Genomic DNA, 16,853 nt, shown 5'->3' with positions numbered 1-16,853 from the left:
CTTCTTTTCTTTGCCCCATATATCTCAGTCAAGATCGCCAAAACGTCCGAGACATTGATAACATGGAACTATATCTACATACATTTAACATCTGCTTTGCGCAAACAAAATTTGAGACAATCGAAACAGATCGATGTAGAGATACTCTGTCTTTACCGATACATGAGATAGAGGATTACTTCAATGGCAAGGGATGGGAATAACAAATTATTCATAGAATCTGTATGAGACGAAGCAAGGCGATGCCAAGAAGAGAGTAAGAATAGATAAAATCAGGGAAGCAAACAACAAAAACGAAACAATGCTTTTCAAGCTACCTTACTTGGGAGTTAAGAAGTTTCATGTGGGGTAAAAAATACGGTTAGAACATATAATAATAGGAAACTAAGTTGATGGAGATAGTGATAATAGGAAAAGATATTCTTATGTTAGGAACACATTCGCGCGAGAGAGAGAGAAAGAATACCTAGAGAGAAAGATAGAATAAAAAACAGATAGAATGTATAATATAATAGAACAGAGGTCCAACGGTCACGGCATACTACCGAAATAAAGAAAGGGTCCATCGAAGCTGTCAAGAAATTACTTCTCACGAAGATCATGAGTCCAAATCGCCAACACGAGTCAAAGCGACACGTCTCTTCTTTTTCGGCGGCTGTTCTGTATTCCCAGAATCCATATTCGTCTCCTCATCAACGCTACCGCCCATGCCGGAAACTTGCCTTTTATGACCCTCACTGATATCAGATTTCCCAGCGACGGCAGCCAATTTTGGACTTGGCATCGGAGCCAAAATAGACGAAGCCACGAGGCTACCTCCAGAACCGGTACTTCCGGCAGCGGTCGTGCTCCCGGTGGCAGTAGTAGCGGAAGAACCACTATTGTGACTGAAGTTTGAGTTGAATGACCCTGCGATAGAACTTTCCCCATCCGCACTAGCAGCAGGTGTCAAGGGAGGTTCACTACGTTTTTTGGCATGAGACGAAGGCGTAAGTGAATGAGTATGCAGATGCGGTAGTCCGATAGTCGACGTCGCCGGGGTACTCGCAGCAGAATTTGACGAAACGAGCGGAACGGAATTCTGATGCGCGATCGATTGAAGTTGCAACACATGCTGTTGCGTATGTGATGCCGGGATAATCTCATCAAATATCACAATGGTACAATAACCATCTCGCGATGAGAGTAAAAGGGTTTGACCATCTGACGACCTATCAAGGCGCACGGGTAAAGAAAGATAGGGTATCATCAGAATAAGTTGGGAAATTTTGAACCAAGGGCTGACATACCATGTCATATCGGTAAATTCATCATAATGCAATTTGGTCAGGAGGCATACGGGGCCGGCTTGTTGCGTGTCATAAATCGCAACAGCATCCATTGTGACCACCGCATAAAGCATTCGATAAGGCAAAGCAAATATAGAGCCTGTACTTGTAGGAACAGCCGGGCTCGGTGCTTGAGGCGTCATCATTTGAGAATTTATAGCATGTATGCGCGGTGTTGAAGGTTTAGAAGCGGCAGGTGTAGGCGGCCGCACATCCATCGGTGACAATCCAGGAGAATGCAAGGTCGCATTATTACCCTCCAATTGAGAAGTAGAAAGCGAAAGTCTGGGTGCAGGAGCAGCGATCGAGGAAGAACTTTGAGAATGTCCTTGCGGGGGGGCGCGTTGAGGACTCAATAATGATATATGAGGAGTAGTCGCAGACGAAGAAGAAGCAGATGACTCCATTGCTGGAGTAGCGATAACTGCCGGTCCAGTCACATCGACATCCAAGGCCCCTTCCATGCCCTTTTCCAACGCAGCCGTCTTGGTCTCGGGCGGCTCCTGATCGTTATTAGCCCCAGGGTCTACGTTCGGCCTGAGTTCATACAAGATGGGAGAAAACCTAACAGCGACACTGGCTTTCCTATGACCAGGTAACTGCGCAATCGGCGGCCTTGCAAAATTGGCCCTGGAATATATATACACAGAAGATGATGATGTCGATCCATTCCCAGTGGTGGAGCCAGCTGAGGATGAAGCGTCTGCGCCAACACTAGGTTTTCCTTTCCTTCCTCGCGTCGGTGTTCCTCCCTCATCTTTTGTTGTACCCGATGAGGTAGATGCACCCTTATTAGATAAGCTGGAAGGGATGATAATCGGATCCTCGAATTGCCCAGCTGGAGTAAGGAGCAAGCCACCATCAGGACTGAACGTCAATCTCCGAAAGAAGTTAGTAAAGCTCTCATCTCCATATAGTTTGACATTTGCCCAGGCAGATGAGGGTGGCAGGCTTCTGATGGCAGGCAAGGGTGGCATTGGCGATGGTGAACGTCCATATCGGAAAGAAGAATGAGGAGATCCCGGTGCATTTGAACTGGCACTGAATGAAGAGCGCCTTGAGGACGTTGAGCCTTGACCTTTATCAAGTACGGGAGGCGGTGGAAACATGGTCAAGGAGGGTGTACCCCCAACGGACGTTGCTGGGGTAAGTGGTGCAGGGAGCTCGTCTTTATCGACGGCTGATTCGGCATCGCTTGTACACGATTCGCTACGGAACATTTTGGGACGGAGTAAAGGCGTAGTGGCACTACCATGAGCACTTGGTGTGCGTGTATGCCGGGTCGGCATCCGCGTATTACGTCCAACAGCATGAGCCTCAAAAGCCCCGTTCTTCGTGGAAATACGATAGACGTGCATGGATCGATCACTGCTTTGTGTTGCTATGTACTCATTCAAAGGGTCCCATGCGACTCCTTGCACGAAATGAGAATGTTCTGCAATCTCACAGACGCACTTCCCTGTTTGATGATAGTCAAATTAGACCGCCTTTATATGTAATAAGAGTGTCGCATGTACATACCATCGACTGAGGCAAAGATTCGGGCAGTGTTATCCGTGCTCCCGGCTATGATATATTCACCAGTAGGGCTCCATGCGAGGTCATAAACCTGCATTGTGGTACAACTAGAATGTTTTGAGCACTGTTGTGGAATAAGAGACAGTGAGACGATGTACCGAAAGGTAGTCCGAGGTTTCCAAAACTCCTTCTCCATTTGTGCTTCATCAGGAGGAATATCACTCCCATAAGCACCAGTTACAGGATTGGCGGACTGGGCCCAGATGATGACCATACCATCTATACAAAAAGATTGAGAAAAACGCGTCCTGAGAAGGTGCATTGTGGGCGGTGGCACGTACCATCACCAGCGGAGGCAATGAACTCTCCTATTTAGTTAGATCTGCATCAATGCACCGCATCCACAACGCAGGCATGAAAGACGTTACCATTGGGCGAGAATCTGACGACATTGACTGCAGCGGAATGACGACTGAGGGTTGATAGGTATTCTATCCGTGGAGGACGTGGAGCGGCGGGGTTCGGGTCATCCTTGACAAGCGAGGTAGGTCTGATGTTGGGATAAACCATCCATACCTGCAGCCGTTCAATGAATTTGCAATAGACAGCGAAAAGGGTGAAAGGTGATACATACGCGAACATGGTTATCCTCCCCACCGGTGGCCAACCTATAAGAATGACCGGCAAACCTGTCTTCATTCCCTACAGTCGGTCTCGCGCGTTTGAAGGGCGAAGGCTGAAAGTCACAAGTCGAAATTGGTTTGGAGTCGTGCCATCTAATCTCGAGTGTTCGAAAACGCATCGGACGAGATGAGGAGACAGGGTGTGAAAGTGAGTTTTATAGGTGAGATGATGGTGGTTCAAGGTAAAGAATAATCGCCAAAAATCGAGGAAATTCGTTCTCCAAATGAACTGGACCACGGTGTTGGGACAGGTAATATGAGAGGTTTTGTGGTGGTCTGAGGGGTGCAAAAAAAATTGGTTGTGGAACTAGACAGAGACAAGGAGTCGGGCTATTGGAGGATTTCCAACAAAGGTAAATGTGGCGCAGTGATATTATATACCGCGCGCGAGACCGGCAAAGTACCCCAAAATGCCCCCTCTCCACACACAAATACAAACTTCCTCCTCCCCTCAGCCAATTTCTCAACCACATGCCCTTTCATTCGTGCAGGACATGCCTGTAGGCATGTTCGACGGGACTCACCACCCCCGTGCACGAGAGGATATCCACACCGGTGACGCCCCTCGCGTCGAGGATATCGAAGGTGATCATGGGTTTGAACGTTATGAACAACGACAATGGCCGAGACATCATCCCTATGGCATGGGGCCCGCCCAACACGATGTCGGGACAGCGTCGCATCAAATCCGCACCTGTGGTGGGTATTCTAAATCTGGGTCAACCCCGCATTTGGCTGACTCACCCACGCTGACTGGTGCCTACCAAGCCTTCTCACGGTTTGTCCCTGACAGAACAGTTATCCGTCCAGAGGTCCTCTATGCCTACCCACCTCTCACCGCTCGTAGCGGTGCTGTCTGTGCGTGTGCCTCGTCTTATATATATACTCTGTGAATTTATAACTTCTTGTTCGCAGGCAACAGCCAAGAGGTTGATGAATGCATTGATCACTTCCTTGATCTCATTGGGTGGGGCGTTCCGCCCGAATACATAGCCGACATGGGCTTCTCCGTCGCCGGCGTCATTTGGCTTTGTGCCGCTCTCCATATCCGGTTGTCGTGGGGCATCGTTCTTAGGGCTCATGAGTCCCGTATACCCTTTCACCCGCTTTCCATCATGCCAGATGATTATGATGAATACAACTACGCCAATCTTCGTTTGAATTGACTGTGCCATGATTGTGTACATACTTGTAGGGGCTACTCAACGTGCCTCATTTTAACGACGCTTTTGTAATGACATTATGCGAATTTATCACAGCGGAGTTTGAATTAATTCATGGCCAGCTGCGGTCAGAAAATGATGCACCGAAAGATTGCCTAATCCGGACTCAATTTAATTCCCGAAGCGTTTGTTTTTGGAACAGTTCACCCTGTATTCGGTGGTTATATTACGCGATAGCTATAGAGGGATTTAAAAAAAACACATTGAATGAGGTCAGTCGGCATCCTACAGAGCCAGCACCGAATTCAAATCGATCAGCCACGAGCTAGCCATGAATACTAGTACAAGTCTGAGTAGTAAAGGCTCTTATAGTTCTTTCGAAACATATTTGGTATACGGAATACACGTTTAACGCACATCATGCCCCACAATCAAGGAAAGACCGGTATCCTATTTGCAACGTAGCAGATTGAAGGTGCATGATAGGAAAACCATGCAACCGAACCAGCACAAATCAGTCAGTCGCGAGCTAGCCACGGATAGAACAAATTGGAGTAAAGGCTCTTGTAGCCAGGAGTTTCAATCCCTGAAAGCGAATGAATGTAAGCAAGCGGATCCTAGGGAAAAGAGACCAAGGCACACACCGAACTCCTTCAGTTGCTGCTTGATTTCTGTCTCTTTCACGCCCGGACAAGGTTTCAGCCGTTCATCGAGAACGAAGTCACAGTCGTTTACTCCATCATGCCAAAAAGGCCCGGGTTCGATATAAGTGATAACGAGGAAGTCGAAAACGAAACACTGAACATTATGACCATTCGAGTGACACCCGTGGCACTGGGAAACGAGGCAGACAGTAGGTGTATCCATTCCGTCCGGATCAAGCTTTCTCCAGAGAGCTACCATGACGCTACCATGACACTTATGTCCTCAGTGTGATCAGACGCAAGTTCATGGCCAAAAGTGTCCTTAAACCACCGACGGCCCTCATCATTTTCAATGAGGAGCCCACCAATTATGCATGATCGCTGGCGAAGAGTACCCTTCTTGTCATCGGGGACGGGATTGAGGTCGATGATGGTGTTAGACATGGCTGTAACTGTGACAGCGGGGGTGTGATGTTGCAGGTGGATTCCACACTATGAAATGAGTCGCGATTCAACTACCAGAATGCCTTCGGTACAGTTCTTTCGAAAGTTACCTGGTATGTGGAGGCGTCTGTATCCTATTTGCAACATAATGAACAATAGAAGGCACATTTTAGGAAACTATAGTGATTAAACAGAAATTATGGAGCACAGTCATTAGCACTAGTAGTCTAGTACGCGACAGAGTTAACGCAAATCAGTCAGTCACGGTTTAACCACTCATAGTATAGATTTGAGTAAAGGCTCTTATAGCCAGTTGTTTCGATTCCTGAAGAAGAATCGACGTGAGCAAGCCGTCACTGGAGAAAGAACCCAAGCAAAGCACATACCAAACTCTTTCTTCAGTTGCTCCTTGACATGCGCCTCTTTCACGCCTGGAAGCGGCTTCCGTTGTTCATCGAGTACGAATTCACAGCCGTTGGGTCCATCATACAAAAAGGGTCCGCGTTCAACATAGGTGATCACGAGGAAGTCGAAAGTCGAACACTCGAGGCTAACATCTTTGGTGTGGAAGTCTGGCCACGGCGCAACGAAAGAAACGCCACGTGCATCGATTCCATGTGGTTCAAGATCTTTCATGAGAGCCATCAGGATACTGACGTCCTCAGAGTGATTGGACGCCAGCTCATGCCCAAAAGTGTCCTTGAACCAGCGACGGCCCTCGTTATTCTCAATGAAAAGGCCACCAATAATGCATGATTTCTGGCGAAGCGTGCCCTTCTTGCCGTCGGACTCCGGGTTGAGGTCGATAACAGTGTCGGCCATGGCAGTGACAGTATGAAGGTTTTTGCGTCATGTGCCAGTGAGCTGCTGAACAGACTAAAAAGGAAACCCATGTGCCTATACAAGAACACGTTCTGCTTTGCGAACAATCAATCGATCGTAGCTATGAATAGGCACTCACTGGGGTATATATAATGGCGCAGCTACAGCGCTATTAATAATCGTTTCTGCGGTGTTCAGAACTTTACCAACAAGTCTCTTTCGCATAATCATGGGTCATGAAGGAAGGCATTCGTCATGAGGGAAGTATCTATGGAATCCTCCATCTTCCTCATTACTCAGAGATTACAGGTTTCGGAACTGTCAGGGTAACCTGTGGAGACAACCAGCATTGTGGTGGGTCACTCTAGATCGCCGAGAAGAGATGGTCCATGGAATCGCTTACATCGAAACAAGGTTTCTGAGGTCGCTTTGCGGTGAGGCAGTGGTGATTAGTCGAATCCACTTTTTCACCATTAAAAACTTGCTGGACTTGTACCATTTGTGAAATACCTGAAAATAGTCAAGGTGGTGTGATCTCGGTATATGAATTCGCCTGGAAGGGATTAAAAAGGGTACCACGGGATTCGGATAATAAAATGATACTCTGAGGAAATCTGTTGCTAGGATGAACACGAAATGGTAGTGAGAAGGAAGTCAGTGAGCGCGGCCTTGAAGTTGAGGTTTATAGTCACTTATCAGGTGGCGTCTCCGATTCTTTCTTCTTCCCTGCCACCGTGGCGAGGAAGGAGGCGGTACTTTTCGTGACACGATAGTTGAGACGATGTAGGCATACTCATCATCCATATTACACATTAACTCTTGTTTTATTGTATCATAGTATTAGAAAAAACATAGAATATTTACACATAGACAACAAAACTAATAACCAACGAAAAGTTGCGGAAGTAAAAACACTAATAACACCCAAAAATTAAATCGAGTCACGAAACTTCTTAACTCTATCCAAGAACAATCTACACAAAGGAAGAGAAGAAAATAGGATAAATAAACCCCGAAATAGATTCAAAAACAGAAAACAGAAAATACGGCGTTTTTCCAGATTCGAAAGGAGACATTAAACGATATCGAATCAAGCCAGATCGTCTGGAATGTTTAGCTCCAGAGGTTCCGCATGATAAGAAGGTATATAAACCAAGTTGTTCTGGAAGATTGAAGCTGAAAGTTGAGGTGAATTATATTTACATTCGTGTATGCGCAAGAGACGTGCGATGTTCGAGTTTCGGTAATCGGATGATGACCAACTGTGACGAGGAACGAGAGACGTTGTCGTAGAAACGGCGAGCAATTGGATACTGCTGTGCCTCGATGTTCCGCGACGTGTGGAGGGACAATATAACGGAAGACGCCTTTCGGCTCTCTTTCTCAGTACGCGCTGGGGGGAGGGGGTGGGGCTGGGTTCAAGGAACGAAGAAAAGAGAAAGGCAAGCAATAAGTCCAGCTTAAAAAGAAAGAAAGAAAAACGACGAGACTCCAGCGCTATCGTACATTCGACCGAGCGAGCGAGAATAAATGAAATTCGGAGGAATGGGCATAATTCGCTGATAAAACTGTTGAAAGCCTGCGGGACTAACCCTCGGGAAGCCGGGAAGCCCGCCGGCCAACAAAATCAGCATTGATAAATAAATTGGGAACACACACTGAAAAGGAAGAAAACGGCAAGGCGAAGCGAGGACGAAAGAGCGTAGTTCGTCCAAAACAAGCATCGCATCAGAGAGACAGCGGGGCAGAGGAGGAGGTAACCTGAGGAAGAGGGGGAAAAGGCCCGAATCAGAGAAAGAAAAAAGGGAAGAGACGAGACAACAGCAGAATAAATAAAGAGAAAGAAGGGGTAATAGGAGGGAGAAAAAGAGGAAAAGAGAGAGAAAGCCGAGATTTGTCGTGCCCCCCACAGGCAAGAGTAAAGAGATGCAAGGAATTCGAAAAACGTCACCCGGTGGACCCAACATCTCAACACACATTCGGTTCACCATTCCACACACACACACATCTTGCGGCTCCTCAATTAGGGACCCCAAACCAACTCATAAATTCCTCCTCCGTCACAGCTTCTCCACCAATGTCCTCCCAGTCTTCTCGTCCTTCCCAATTCATATCCACATCCACGTCCCGTCCATCTCTGGTGGTATTTCCGCCATCACCATCACCGCCGTTGATAATATTGAAATCAACATCTTGACTCGAAACTTGCCTATTGACAAACTCGAATCCCAACTCATTCAACGTCGTCATCTGAGGGTCCGCCTCCTGAATTGCCTGTTGTTGCTGTTGTTGCGTTGGTCGAAACTGCAATGATTGGAAATTTTGATGTTCAGGAGCAGCCGATTCATCATCAAAGTCAGGATCATAAGTAATGGGAAAGAATGGCATCTGCCAAAAGGACTGTCCATTAGGCATAGCCCATTGATAACTCGTCGGACTCAAAGGCATCTGCGCTTCCAGACCTCGTCCGTCTTCAATCCCGCCATTACCATTCGCTGTATTGCTCGATGGATCACCACCATCACGACCGTTAAGAAGTACAGGATTCTCGGTATTGTTCGAAGGAAGGGGATGACGTGCGAATATAGATCCAGGAGGCCATAACTGATGATTCGGTCCTGAAAGTTGGGTGTTGGGTGAAACAGCAACGATAGGATGTGGAGTACGAGGAACTTGTCTTATAGTCGATGAAGACGATGAGGGCGACGATTGAGATGCTAGTTTGGCATCGAGCGCATTCAAATCCAATTCGTTACTCTTGCTATCTTTATGCATGTGAATATCAATAGTCGGAGGTTGTTGTTGAGATGCTGATGGAGAAGATGTTTGCTGCTGAGATGATGGAGCAGATGTCTGTATTGATAGGGGATTGGGAGCCGAAGGTCGCATCGGAGGTGAGACAAGACGTTGTCGATGAGAATCGGGTGAATGTAACACATCCTCAGGTAAAGTATTCCAAGGGTGAGGTTGTGGCGAAGAAACAAACGCTGGATGTGGCGACGAGGATTGCGAAGAAATTGAAGGTGGTGGTGGTTGGAGAAGTTGCGCTGGATTGGGAGACACAGGGGCATTCCCAAGGTAAGGCGAAGACTGCGGCAGCGGAGAAGACGCCTCAAACTGGAATGACGACTGAAGTTGAGGGCTCTGGGTAGAAAGTGTTATATGGGGAGGCGTGGGTAACCGCAACGGCTGATTGGCAACAGGAGCGTCAGTGGAATAACCAATCCCAGAATCAGTCGAGGGCGAAATAGATATCGAAGGAGCCGAAGTCGTCTGAGAGCTCCCACTCGCAGTTCGTGAGATCGATTCATCAACGCTAGCCTGAGATTTATGACGTTTCCTCGAACCTTCACCTGAAGCCAAGGTTTTATGCTTTCTCTTCGCAGCTTCACTCCCCTCGTTCACCGACTTATGACAACGATCCTGTACCAACATCGCAGGTCGCTTCGGTGGTAAAATCCCCGAAGCGAAAGGTGAAAACGCCGTCCGTTCTCGAATCTTGGGTTTAGTCTGATGCTGCCAGTCCCGTAAGATACTCGCGATCTTCGTCGCACAAGGCCATGATTCTCCCGCCTCCTTCAGGTACTGAATACACTCGAGTGTTTTTGTCATCGCATGACTAAGTTCCTTGTTGGCAACGCGTACACCCTCAACAGATTGTAGAGCCGATGAAAGGTAGATGGTTCCAGCGCCGAAAATTGTTTGTATTAGGGTTACTGGCACATATCGCAGCGTGAAGTAATCACGCCAAATAGTGAGGAGTTCCATGGTAGCATCGGCAGAACGTTTACAAATCTATGTTTTCCCGTCAAACATCTAAAAGTTTCAAGAATAGAACTAGTCGAACCTTTGCGTGGTCAATAACGCTGTCCTGGTTGATAACAGATTTTGAACGACGACGATAGAAGGGCCGGTGGAGGAGAATGAAGGACCAATGGAACGTCAGGTGAAGTTGAACAAGGTGTGGCGTAGGATTGCTACGCATCCTGGCTGTATTCTTCAGTTCTTCCGGGAGATTGTCATGCCACCGGTGTAATGCGAGACTAGGGACAGATGACTGAGAAATACGTCTTTGTAGGACAGTAGATGAGCACCTACTCGATGTCACTGATCTTAGGGTCAAGCATCAATTGCCTATTTCCGGGGCCATCAAGGATGTTCCTATCAACTCCGGAGGTGAGCACTGCACAGGGTTCCAAAAAGCTGGACAAAATAGCTCACACAACGTCCATAATATTCTTAATGATCATCGACAACTGACATGTGGATGAGAAAGTCTTGGACATGTAACCAGGTTGAGGTGGGATGCCAGACGGAGCATGATACCAGTCCAATTTATCAAAATCAGCGTCGGCGAACGGAATAGGGACGTTCTTGGACGTGGTGGGTATGCAAAATTCTCTGCCAACATAGAATGACCAGTATACGTCCTTTGAGATATTTGAGCGAGCGTACGAAAATCATATTGAGAGTTTTACCTGACAATAAGTCGTCCAATACGTCCAGTTCCGATCCATTTGATCCTCTTCCGAGATGACTGTTCCGACCCATGACCCACAGTCTACTCTCAATCCTACTGCGGACATGGATGAGCAAATATTCGTGGACAGAAAACAAAATGGTGACTTACATGCCTGACCTACACGTGAGCTCATACCTACAAACATGTTCAGCTCTATGGGCGGTCATAGCTAAGAATAGATATTTACCGAAGTATATGAATCCGAGAGTCTGGTCACCCTGACTTGAGTGGAAGCTCGCGATGAGGCTCAACGCGTTGACGACAGATATATGTGGCCGGGAACACTCATTCTCTATATAACTCTTCGCTTTCTCGAGAAAATACAGACGCGTCTTTAAATCCCTGATAGTTGGGTCGTCAGAGAACCCTGTACCAAGAGCCAGAACCGCGTTGTGTAACATGGGTGAATAATGGGACAGTCGAGGAGGGGTTTGGTTCCTGGGGATTTTCAAAGCACGATACATGTCTCGAAGGAAGAGCGGCGGCACTATACGTAAGCACCAGGATGTGTAAAATTTGAAAACGAGATCAAGGATCCTAGGCCAACGCTAAGCTTAACTTCAGACGCAAGCGAGTTACAAGACGTACTTGTCATGTCCCCTCCTATCCATATGAACTTCAGGAGGGAGATGTCTTGACCAATCAAAATTTGGATCGAAGCATGCCTCATCAGAACCGTCAACAAGAAGGGTATAAGATTCATTGGGGGCTCCTGATAATGCCCATAGTCCCGGGGCCATAGGAGGTCGCATCGACTCGGAAATGTATCGAAAAGGCGCCGTAGCACCATGTAGCAGAAGGCCTCCTTCCTCGGCAAGCTGTTGGGAGTAGCTTAGTTAGGGAAAAGGAACTTTTTTCATATGACGGGCTAACCCTGAGATTTTGAGTGGGAAGGCACAATTCATTTGCAACCTCGCTATTCTCGCTATCCTCTTCCTCCACGACCTCGACAACCGACACGTCTGGGGATTCCGGGTCTTCCCAACACTCGGGTCGATGTTGTCGATATCCGCATGCCAAAGAGCCCGCGTGTTCGCGCTGACACTGGTCGAGGAGAGACTCGAGATGATGGGCATACTTGAAGAGAAGGGATATTCGTGAACATAGAGTTTGATAGTGACCTTCACTTCGGGGACGGCGACCAGCTCCTTTCCCATATACGCACTACGACAAGATGCGCATGTGAGCATTAATAGGTATGGCGATCAGTGATGGACGAACCTCATCTGCACGACCACCGCTGACGCAGCTTTCACAGATTGGCTTGCCGCCGTCACATTTGATCTTCCTAGGAAAGGAAGGGAAGACTAAGGACAAGATGAAGAAAACAGCTTAAAATACATACTTATGACGACACACAGAGCATGCCTTGGGCGTGTAGGAGCCTGGGCCACGAACTGCATGTGTACCCGGTGGCCTTCGGGTAGATTCTTTCATTGAACTAGGATTGAGGTTGAATGGTTGGATTATTAGATAGGGAGAGACTTGGCGAGGTGGCAGGAACGGATATCATCAAGCCCTGGGCTTAAATATCACGGGAGCAAGCGCTTGACGCACGGTCGTCTATGTGACTATGTGATAACAGCCGTATGAATTCCGTGGGGCAGTTGGTGCGCCTTTAGTGAGAGATCATAACGTGCCCGCCATGAGGCGTCTGCACTTGTTCCAAGTTGGTATTGAGTCAAATCGGCGAGGCTGTGAGGGGAAGACAAGACTCCGGCTGACTAAGCACAGGGTTGGGACCTGGTCCATGGACCACTGACACCCACTCATCATGAGTCTCATCTCCACTTGGACAATATTGCGAGAATGGCAATTTTAGGAAAATGTCTGGAAATATATTATGCGCGTTGTCTACAGTACAGTCAAAGAACCTGTATTGCCGTCAACGACAGTGCCCTTTCGACAACGAGAACGCCATACCTTGGGTGCCAAACTAACCACTTTTCCCCATCCCTTCATCCGCAGATCTGCACTGACAAGTCCGCCGACACGTGTCCCTAGCATCTCGCGTTTGTTGTTCAATAGCACTGCAGCGTTGTCATCGAAGCGAATGATTCGGCCATCCGGTCGCTTCACTGGCTTCCGTGTTCGAACAATGACGGCGCGTCGAACATCCCCGCGACGCACTTTGACGGCGTTCACTGACGCCTGCGAAGCCGCTGATATGGGACGAGCGTTCTTCACGACACAGACAATTTCGTCGCCTACGGAACCGCAGCCGTTGTTAACTTTGTTCTTGAGGATGTTGACACATTCCACGAGAAGTGCACCAGAGTTGTCTATGACCTAATAGTCTCCATAAGAGCAAAGCCATTGATAGAACAATAGTAACGCACATTCAGTGTTGTTTTGAGGCCAATCATGAGCAACGACGAGGGATGGGTGAACGAGAAATTTGGCACGAGAGGAGACGAGAGAAAATTCCCACAGGGGACATGTTTCCAAATGGAGAACAGGCGATCAAGGAACGAGGCTGCACTAAGTTCGCAGTTACTCGCCACCACCATCCAGAAATCATGGTTGCTTCACGCAGGGGCTCCGGAACGCTCACTTTGCCCTCCGGCCAGACTTTGGCCTACCACACAAGGACCCACGATGAGGAGGGTCTGCCCCACGCAACAAAAAAGTGCGTTCAGCCACTCCTCGGTGGCCAGGTAGATTCGACTGATATCGCCCAGGACAATGGCAGATCACCTCCGTCGTCTCGAGAGCCTGTGCGTTTTATCTGATTCCTTATCAGATGACAGAGTAGTCATGCCAATGCAATGGATAGATTCACGTTGACCCCTCAAAGAATGCGGATGATCGTCGAAGCTTTCAAAGAAGCGCTCGAAACCGGTCTTGAGAAAAATGATCAGGTCGTTGTGCGTCTAGATTGTATTTCCATTCCTTTGTTCAATGATAACATGATCCTCTGAACTTCAGCCAATGATCCCGACATATGTCTTTGGATGGCCAACAAGCAAGGAACAAGGTGACTTTCTCGCGTTAGATCTCGGTATGTTATCATTTGGTCAAAATATCACCAGAAATATGCCTCCGATTTAACTACATCATGTGATGCAGGGGGCACCAACCTTCGTGTTTGCCTTGTGACTGTCCAGGGGAATGGACAATTCGAACTTACCCAATCTAAATACCGTTTGACGGAGGAGCAAAAGCAGGACGACGGGCAAAAACTGTTTGACTTCTGCGCCGAGTGTCTCAAGACGTTCATCGAAAGCAACTTCAGCGGAGAAAACGAGGTCAAAGCACCTGCAAAACTCCCCCTTGGCTTTACCGTCAGTTATGCTCGCCATTTCTACCTTGGGTTAGAAGTACTGACGCTATTTTTAGTTTTCATACCCCTGCTCGTGAGTTTCACACCATTGCAGCAGAGCAACAATAGTGCCCGTCTAACCTTCCCCCCTCAGGCAAGCAAAGATCGATCATGGTGTTCTTATCCGCTGGACCAAAGGTTTCGGTGCCCCAAATACGGAAGGTAACGATGTCGCCGCGATGTTTCGCAAGTCTCTAGAAAAATACGTATGTTCCGTTTTATCCAGCGCCGAAGGTTCTAAGAATAATCATGCTCCGTGTATGCGTGTTACTGTATGTAGCAACTCCCAGTGACGCTCACTGCCCTCATCAATGACACAACTGGAACGCTGCTCGCATCACATTACGTGAACCCAAAAACCAAAATCGCTGTCATCTTTGGGACGGGGTGCAATGCAGCATATATGGAGCGTGTCGAAAACATTCCCAAGATTTCAAAACTAGGAATAGACCCATCTTCGGAGATGGCAATTAACTGTGAATGGGTGAGATATAGACATACTTCTAGACCGCATTCAGTAACCCGCCATGTATGGCAATCAGGGCGCTTTTGACTCGTTCGAGCATGAGCATCTACCAAGGACCAAATATGATACGATCGTAGACGAATCTTCTAACAAACCCGGGGAACAGGCTTTTGAAGTAAGCAGCAGCCAATTCGATCACCGATCAAACACTCACAGGACACCTCTTTCTTCTTTCCTCCTCTCCTCGCAACGTGGATCAGAAACTTATCTCTGGCCGTTATTTGGGCGAGATTCTCAGATTGGTCATATGTGAACTCATAGACGATGGTGTTCTGTTCCTCGGTCAGAACACATACAAACTGGAGGTTGCGTATTGTTTCGACACTGCCTTCTTGTCATTGATGGAAAGGTGCGGCACTGTTTTTATGAGCATTTCCGGCTGGACCACGGTTCTTGTCCTCGGTGATATTTTTCTGAGACTAACCAAATTATTGGTTATTAAGTGACCCAACGGACGAATTGCTTATGATCATTGGCATCTTCTCACATTTCTTCGCTGTCGAGACTACCCTTGCGGAACGCCAATTCTTCCGTGCGCTGGCAAAACTCATTGGTAAACGTGCTGCGCGCTTGAGCGCTTGTGGTATTGCTGCCATCGTTAGCAAGATGGGATACTTGGATGAAGGATGCTTGGTTGGCGCTGATGGCAGTTTGTATAACGTACGTGTTCTCTCTTTATTTGTTTCTCTCCCTCTGGGTATATTCCCTGAACACGGGAACATCGGATCTCATTTGATGTTTCCATCGGACCGACATGTTTGTACTAATTTGGGAGATAACGGTCTCAAGGAGCGCCGCTCTTCGAGGCGCATGCCATATAGGTCTCTCACGTATCCCCTTTTCACTAGCCTGGTGGGAGTATGCTTTCACAGCATATGATTTCATTGCATTCTTATTGGCTTCTCATCTTGATCATCAATACTGACTTGATTTTGTTGACGTAGAAATATCCTGGATTCCCGGATAGAGTGCATGAAGGTCTTGTGGATATTTTCGGTGATAAAGGACGGTACGTGCTACATTCTTTCCCTTTATCATTTTGATACTCCAGAGCCAAACCGCGCGCCTGCCTATTCTTTTCTTCTGTTGGGTTTCTCGGACCTTACATCCAGTCGGGAGGCTTAAAGCTTTTCGGAATCAATAGTCTTTCTGCTGGTCGTAGTGATATGTTGACTTATTGAAATTAACTTCTTGCGTTTAGGAACATCTTAACGTGCCGTGCAGAAGATGGAAGTGGAGTGGGTAGCGCTATCATCGCAGGTAAGAAACGTGTCTTTTCTTTTTCCAAATTTGTGGAATATATGCTGATGATCAACGCTATTTCTCTCTCTTCTTTCTTTCTTTCTTTCTTTTTAATCTGTGGTGACGATTTTATATAGCCATGACCAAAGTTAGGAAAGATGCTGGGATCTATCCCGATCTTTAAGAGCACGAGTCGATGCGTGCAATCCAAGAGAAGTATTTTAGTTTTACCCCTCAAGAGAAGCGTCTTGTAGACCCGTGTTCTGCGTAAACCGTGTTCCCGCTTTCCTCCTACAAATAAAGAAACTGTATCATTAGCCTTTTTGTATAGATCCGTGAATTGGTTTGGTTTGAAAGAATGAAGATGTGTGCTATCTGAGATGAATGAATGAAAGATAACTGGCCCCGAGCGAGGGTGGCTGATTCCATCATTGAATACAAACACCGCGAAGGGTGTTTTCGAGATACAGTGAGATCTGGGACACGGGGTTGAACATAACCTTGAAACATTGGCGACTGATCGAGATGATGTTGCTTGTATTCTTGACATCCATTTCTACCCTCCCTCGAACACCGGAATTGAGAATATATGAAGTCAGGCCAACCATAGTCCAATTCGTGATTGGATACTTAGGTAAG

The 16,853-nt window shown here is 47.4% G+C and overlaps 7 protein-coding genes across 7 annotated transcripts; 2 read left to right on the top strand and 5 right to left on the bottom strand.

Annotated features, from left to right (window-relative positions):
• Positions 1–571: 571 nt before the first annotated feature.
• On the bottom strand, positions 572–3,648 carry AGABI2DRAFT_187590 (hypothetical protein; the record flags this gene model as incomplete). The annotated part of the gene is made up of 7 exons (XM_006455087.1): positions 572–1,211; positions 1,290–2,787; positions 2,850–2,953; positions 3,005–3,125; positions 3,188–3,214; positions 3,275–3,422; positions 3,481–3,648. The coding sequence occupies 7 exons, from the start codon at positions 3,646–3,648 to the stop codon at positions 599–601; spliced, it is 2,679 nt and encodes an 892-aa protein (XP_006455150.1). The 3' UTR covers positions 572–598.
• Positions 3,649–3,939: 291 nt separating this feature from the next.
• AGABI2DRAFT_180332 (hypothetical protein) lies at positions 3,940–4,700 on the top strand (the record flags this gene model as incomplete). The annotated part of the gene is made up of 2 exons (XM_006455086.1): positions 3,940–4,387; positions 4,445–4,700. The coding sequence occupies 2 exons, from the start codon at positions 3,940–3,942 to the stop codon at positions 4,693–4,695; spliced, it is 699 nt and encodes a 232-aa protein (XP_006455149.1). The 3' UTR covers positions 4,696–4,700.
• A 510-nt stretch (positions 4,701–5,210) lies between these two features.
• On the bottom strand, positions 5,211–5,780 carry AGABI2DRAFT_121089 (hypothetical protein; the record flags this gene model as incomplete). Its single annotated transcript, XM_006455085.1, has 3 exons — positions 5,211–5,278; positions 5,337–5,599; positions 5,668–5,780. 3 exons carry the CDS (start codon positions 5,778–5,780, stop codon positions 5,211–5,213), a joined length of 444 nt encoding a protein of 147 aa, XP_006455148.1.
• A 149-nt stretch (positions 5,781–5,929) lies between these two features.
• On the bottom strand, positions 5,930–6,613 carry AGABI2DRAFT_194805 (hypothetical protein). The gene is made up of 2 exons (XM_006455084.1): positions 6,167–6,613; positions 5,930–6,105 (listed from the first exon to the last, which is right to left on the bottom strand). The coding sequence occupies exons 1-2, from the start codon at positions 6,600–6,602 to the stop codon at positions 6,038–6,040; spliced, it is 504 nt and encodes a 167-aa protein (XP_006455147.1). The 5' UTR covers positions 6,603–6,613; the 3' UTR covers positions 5,930–6,037.
• Positions 6,614–10,088: 3,475 nt separating this feature from the next.
• On the bottom strand, positions 10,089–12,561 carry AGABI2DRAFT_209475 (hypothetical protein; the record flags this gene model as incomplete). The annotated part of the gene is made up of 10 exons (XM_006455083.1): positions 10,089–10,397; positions 10,450–10,696; positions 10,824–11,032; positions 11,081–11,178; positions 11,233–11,259; positions 11,312–11,661; positions 11,713–11,942; positions 11,998–12,288; positions 12,346–12,412; positions 12,470–12,561. Coding segments are annotated over 10 exons (1,920 nt in total), but the record flags the coding sequence as incomplete, so codon positions are not given.
• Positions 12,562–12,938: 377 nt separating this feature from the next.
• AGABI2DRAFT_138402 (hypothetical protein) lies at positions 12,939–13,532 on the bottom strand. The gene is made up of 3 exons (XM_006455082.1): positions 13,464–13,532; positions 13,048–13,413; positions 12,939–12,998 (listed from the first exon to the last, which is right to left on the bottom strand). Exons 1-3 carry the CDS (start codon positions 13,488–13,490, stop codon positions 12,990–12,992), a joined length of 402 nt encoding a protein of 133 aa, XP_006455145.1. The 5' UTR covers positions 13,491–13,532; the 3' UTR covers positions 12,939–12,989.
• Positions 13,533–13,605: 73 nt separating this feature from the next.
• AGABI2DRAFT_194802 (hexokinase) lies at positions 13,606–16,568 on the top strand. Its single transcript, XM_006455081.1, has 14 exons — positions 13,606–13,753; positions 13,806–13,841; positions 13,901–13,991; positions 14,053–14,125; positions 14,194–14,408; positions 14,464–14,480; positions 14,541–14,652; positions 14,727–14,930; positions 14,989–15,087; positions 15,173–15,321; positions 15,416–15,632; positions 15,917–15,981; positions 16,174–16,232; positions 16,352–16,568. Exons 1-14 carry the CDS (start codon positions 13,644–13,646, stop codon positions 16,396–16,398), a joined length of 1,494 nt encoding a protein of 497 aa, XP_006455144.1. The 5' UTR covers positions 13,606–13,643; the 3' UTR covers positions 16,399–16,568.
• Positions 16,569–16,853: the final 285 nt, after the last annotated feature.

Source organism: Agaricus bisporus, assembly GCF_000300575.1.
Source record: "Agaricus bisporus var. bisporus H97 unplaced genomic scaffold AGABI2scaffold_10, whole genome shotgun sequence".
NCBI classification, from domain to species: domain Eukaryota; kingdom Fungi; phylum Basidiomycota; class Agaricomycetes; order Agaricales; family Agaricaceae; genus Agaricus; species Agaricus bisporus.
The sequence above is the reverse complement of the archived record's forward strand: the minus strand, read 5'-3'. Positions and strand labels throughout refer to the sequence as shown.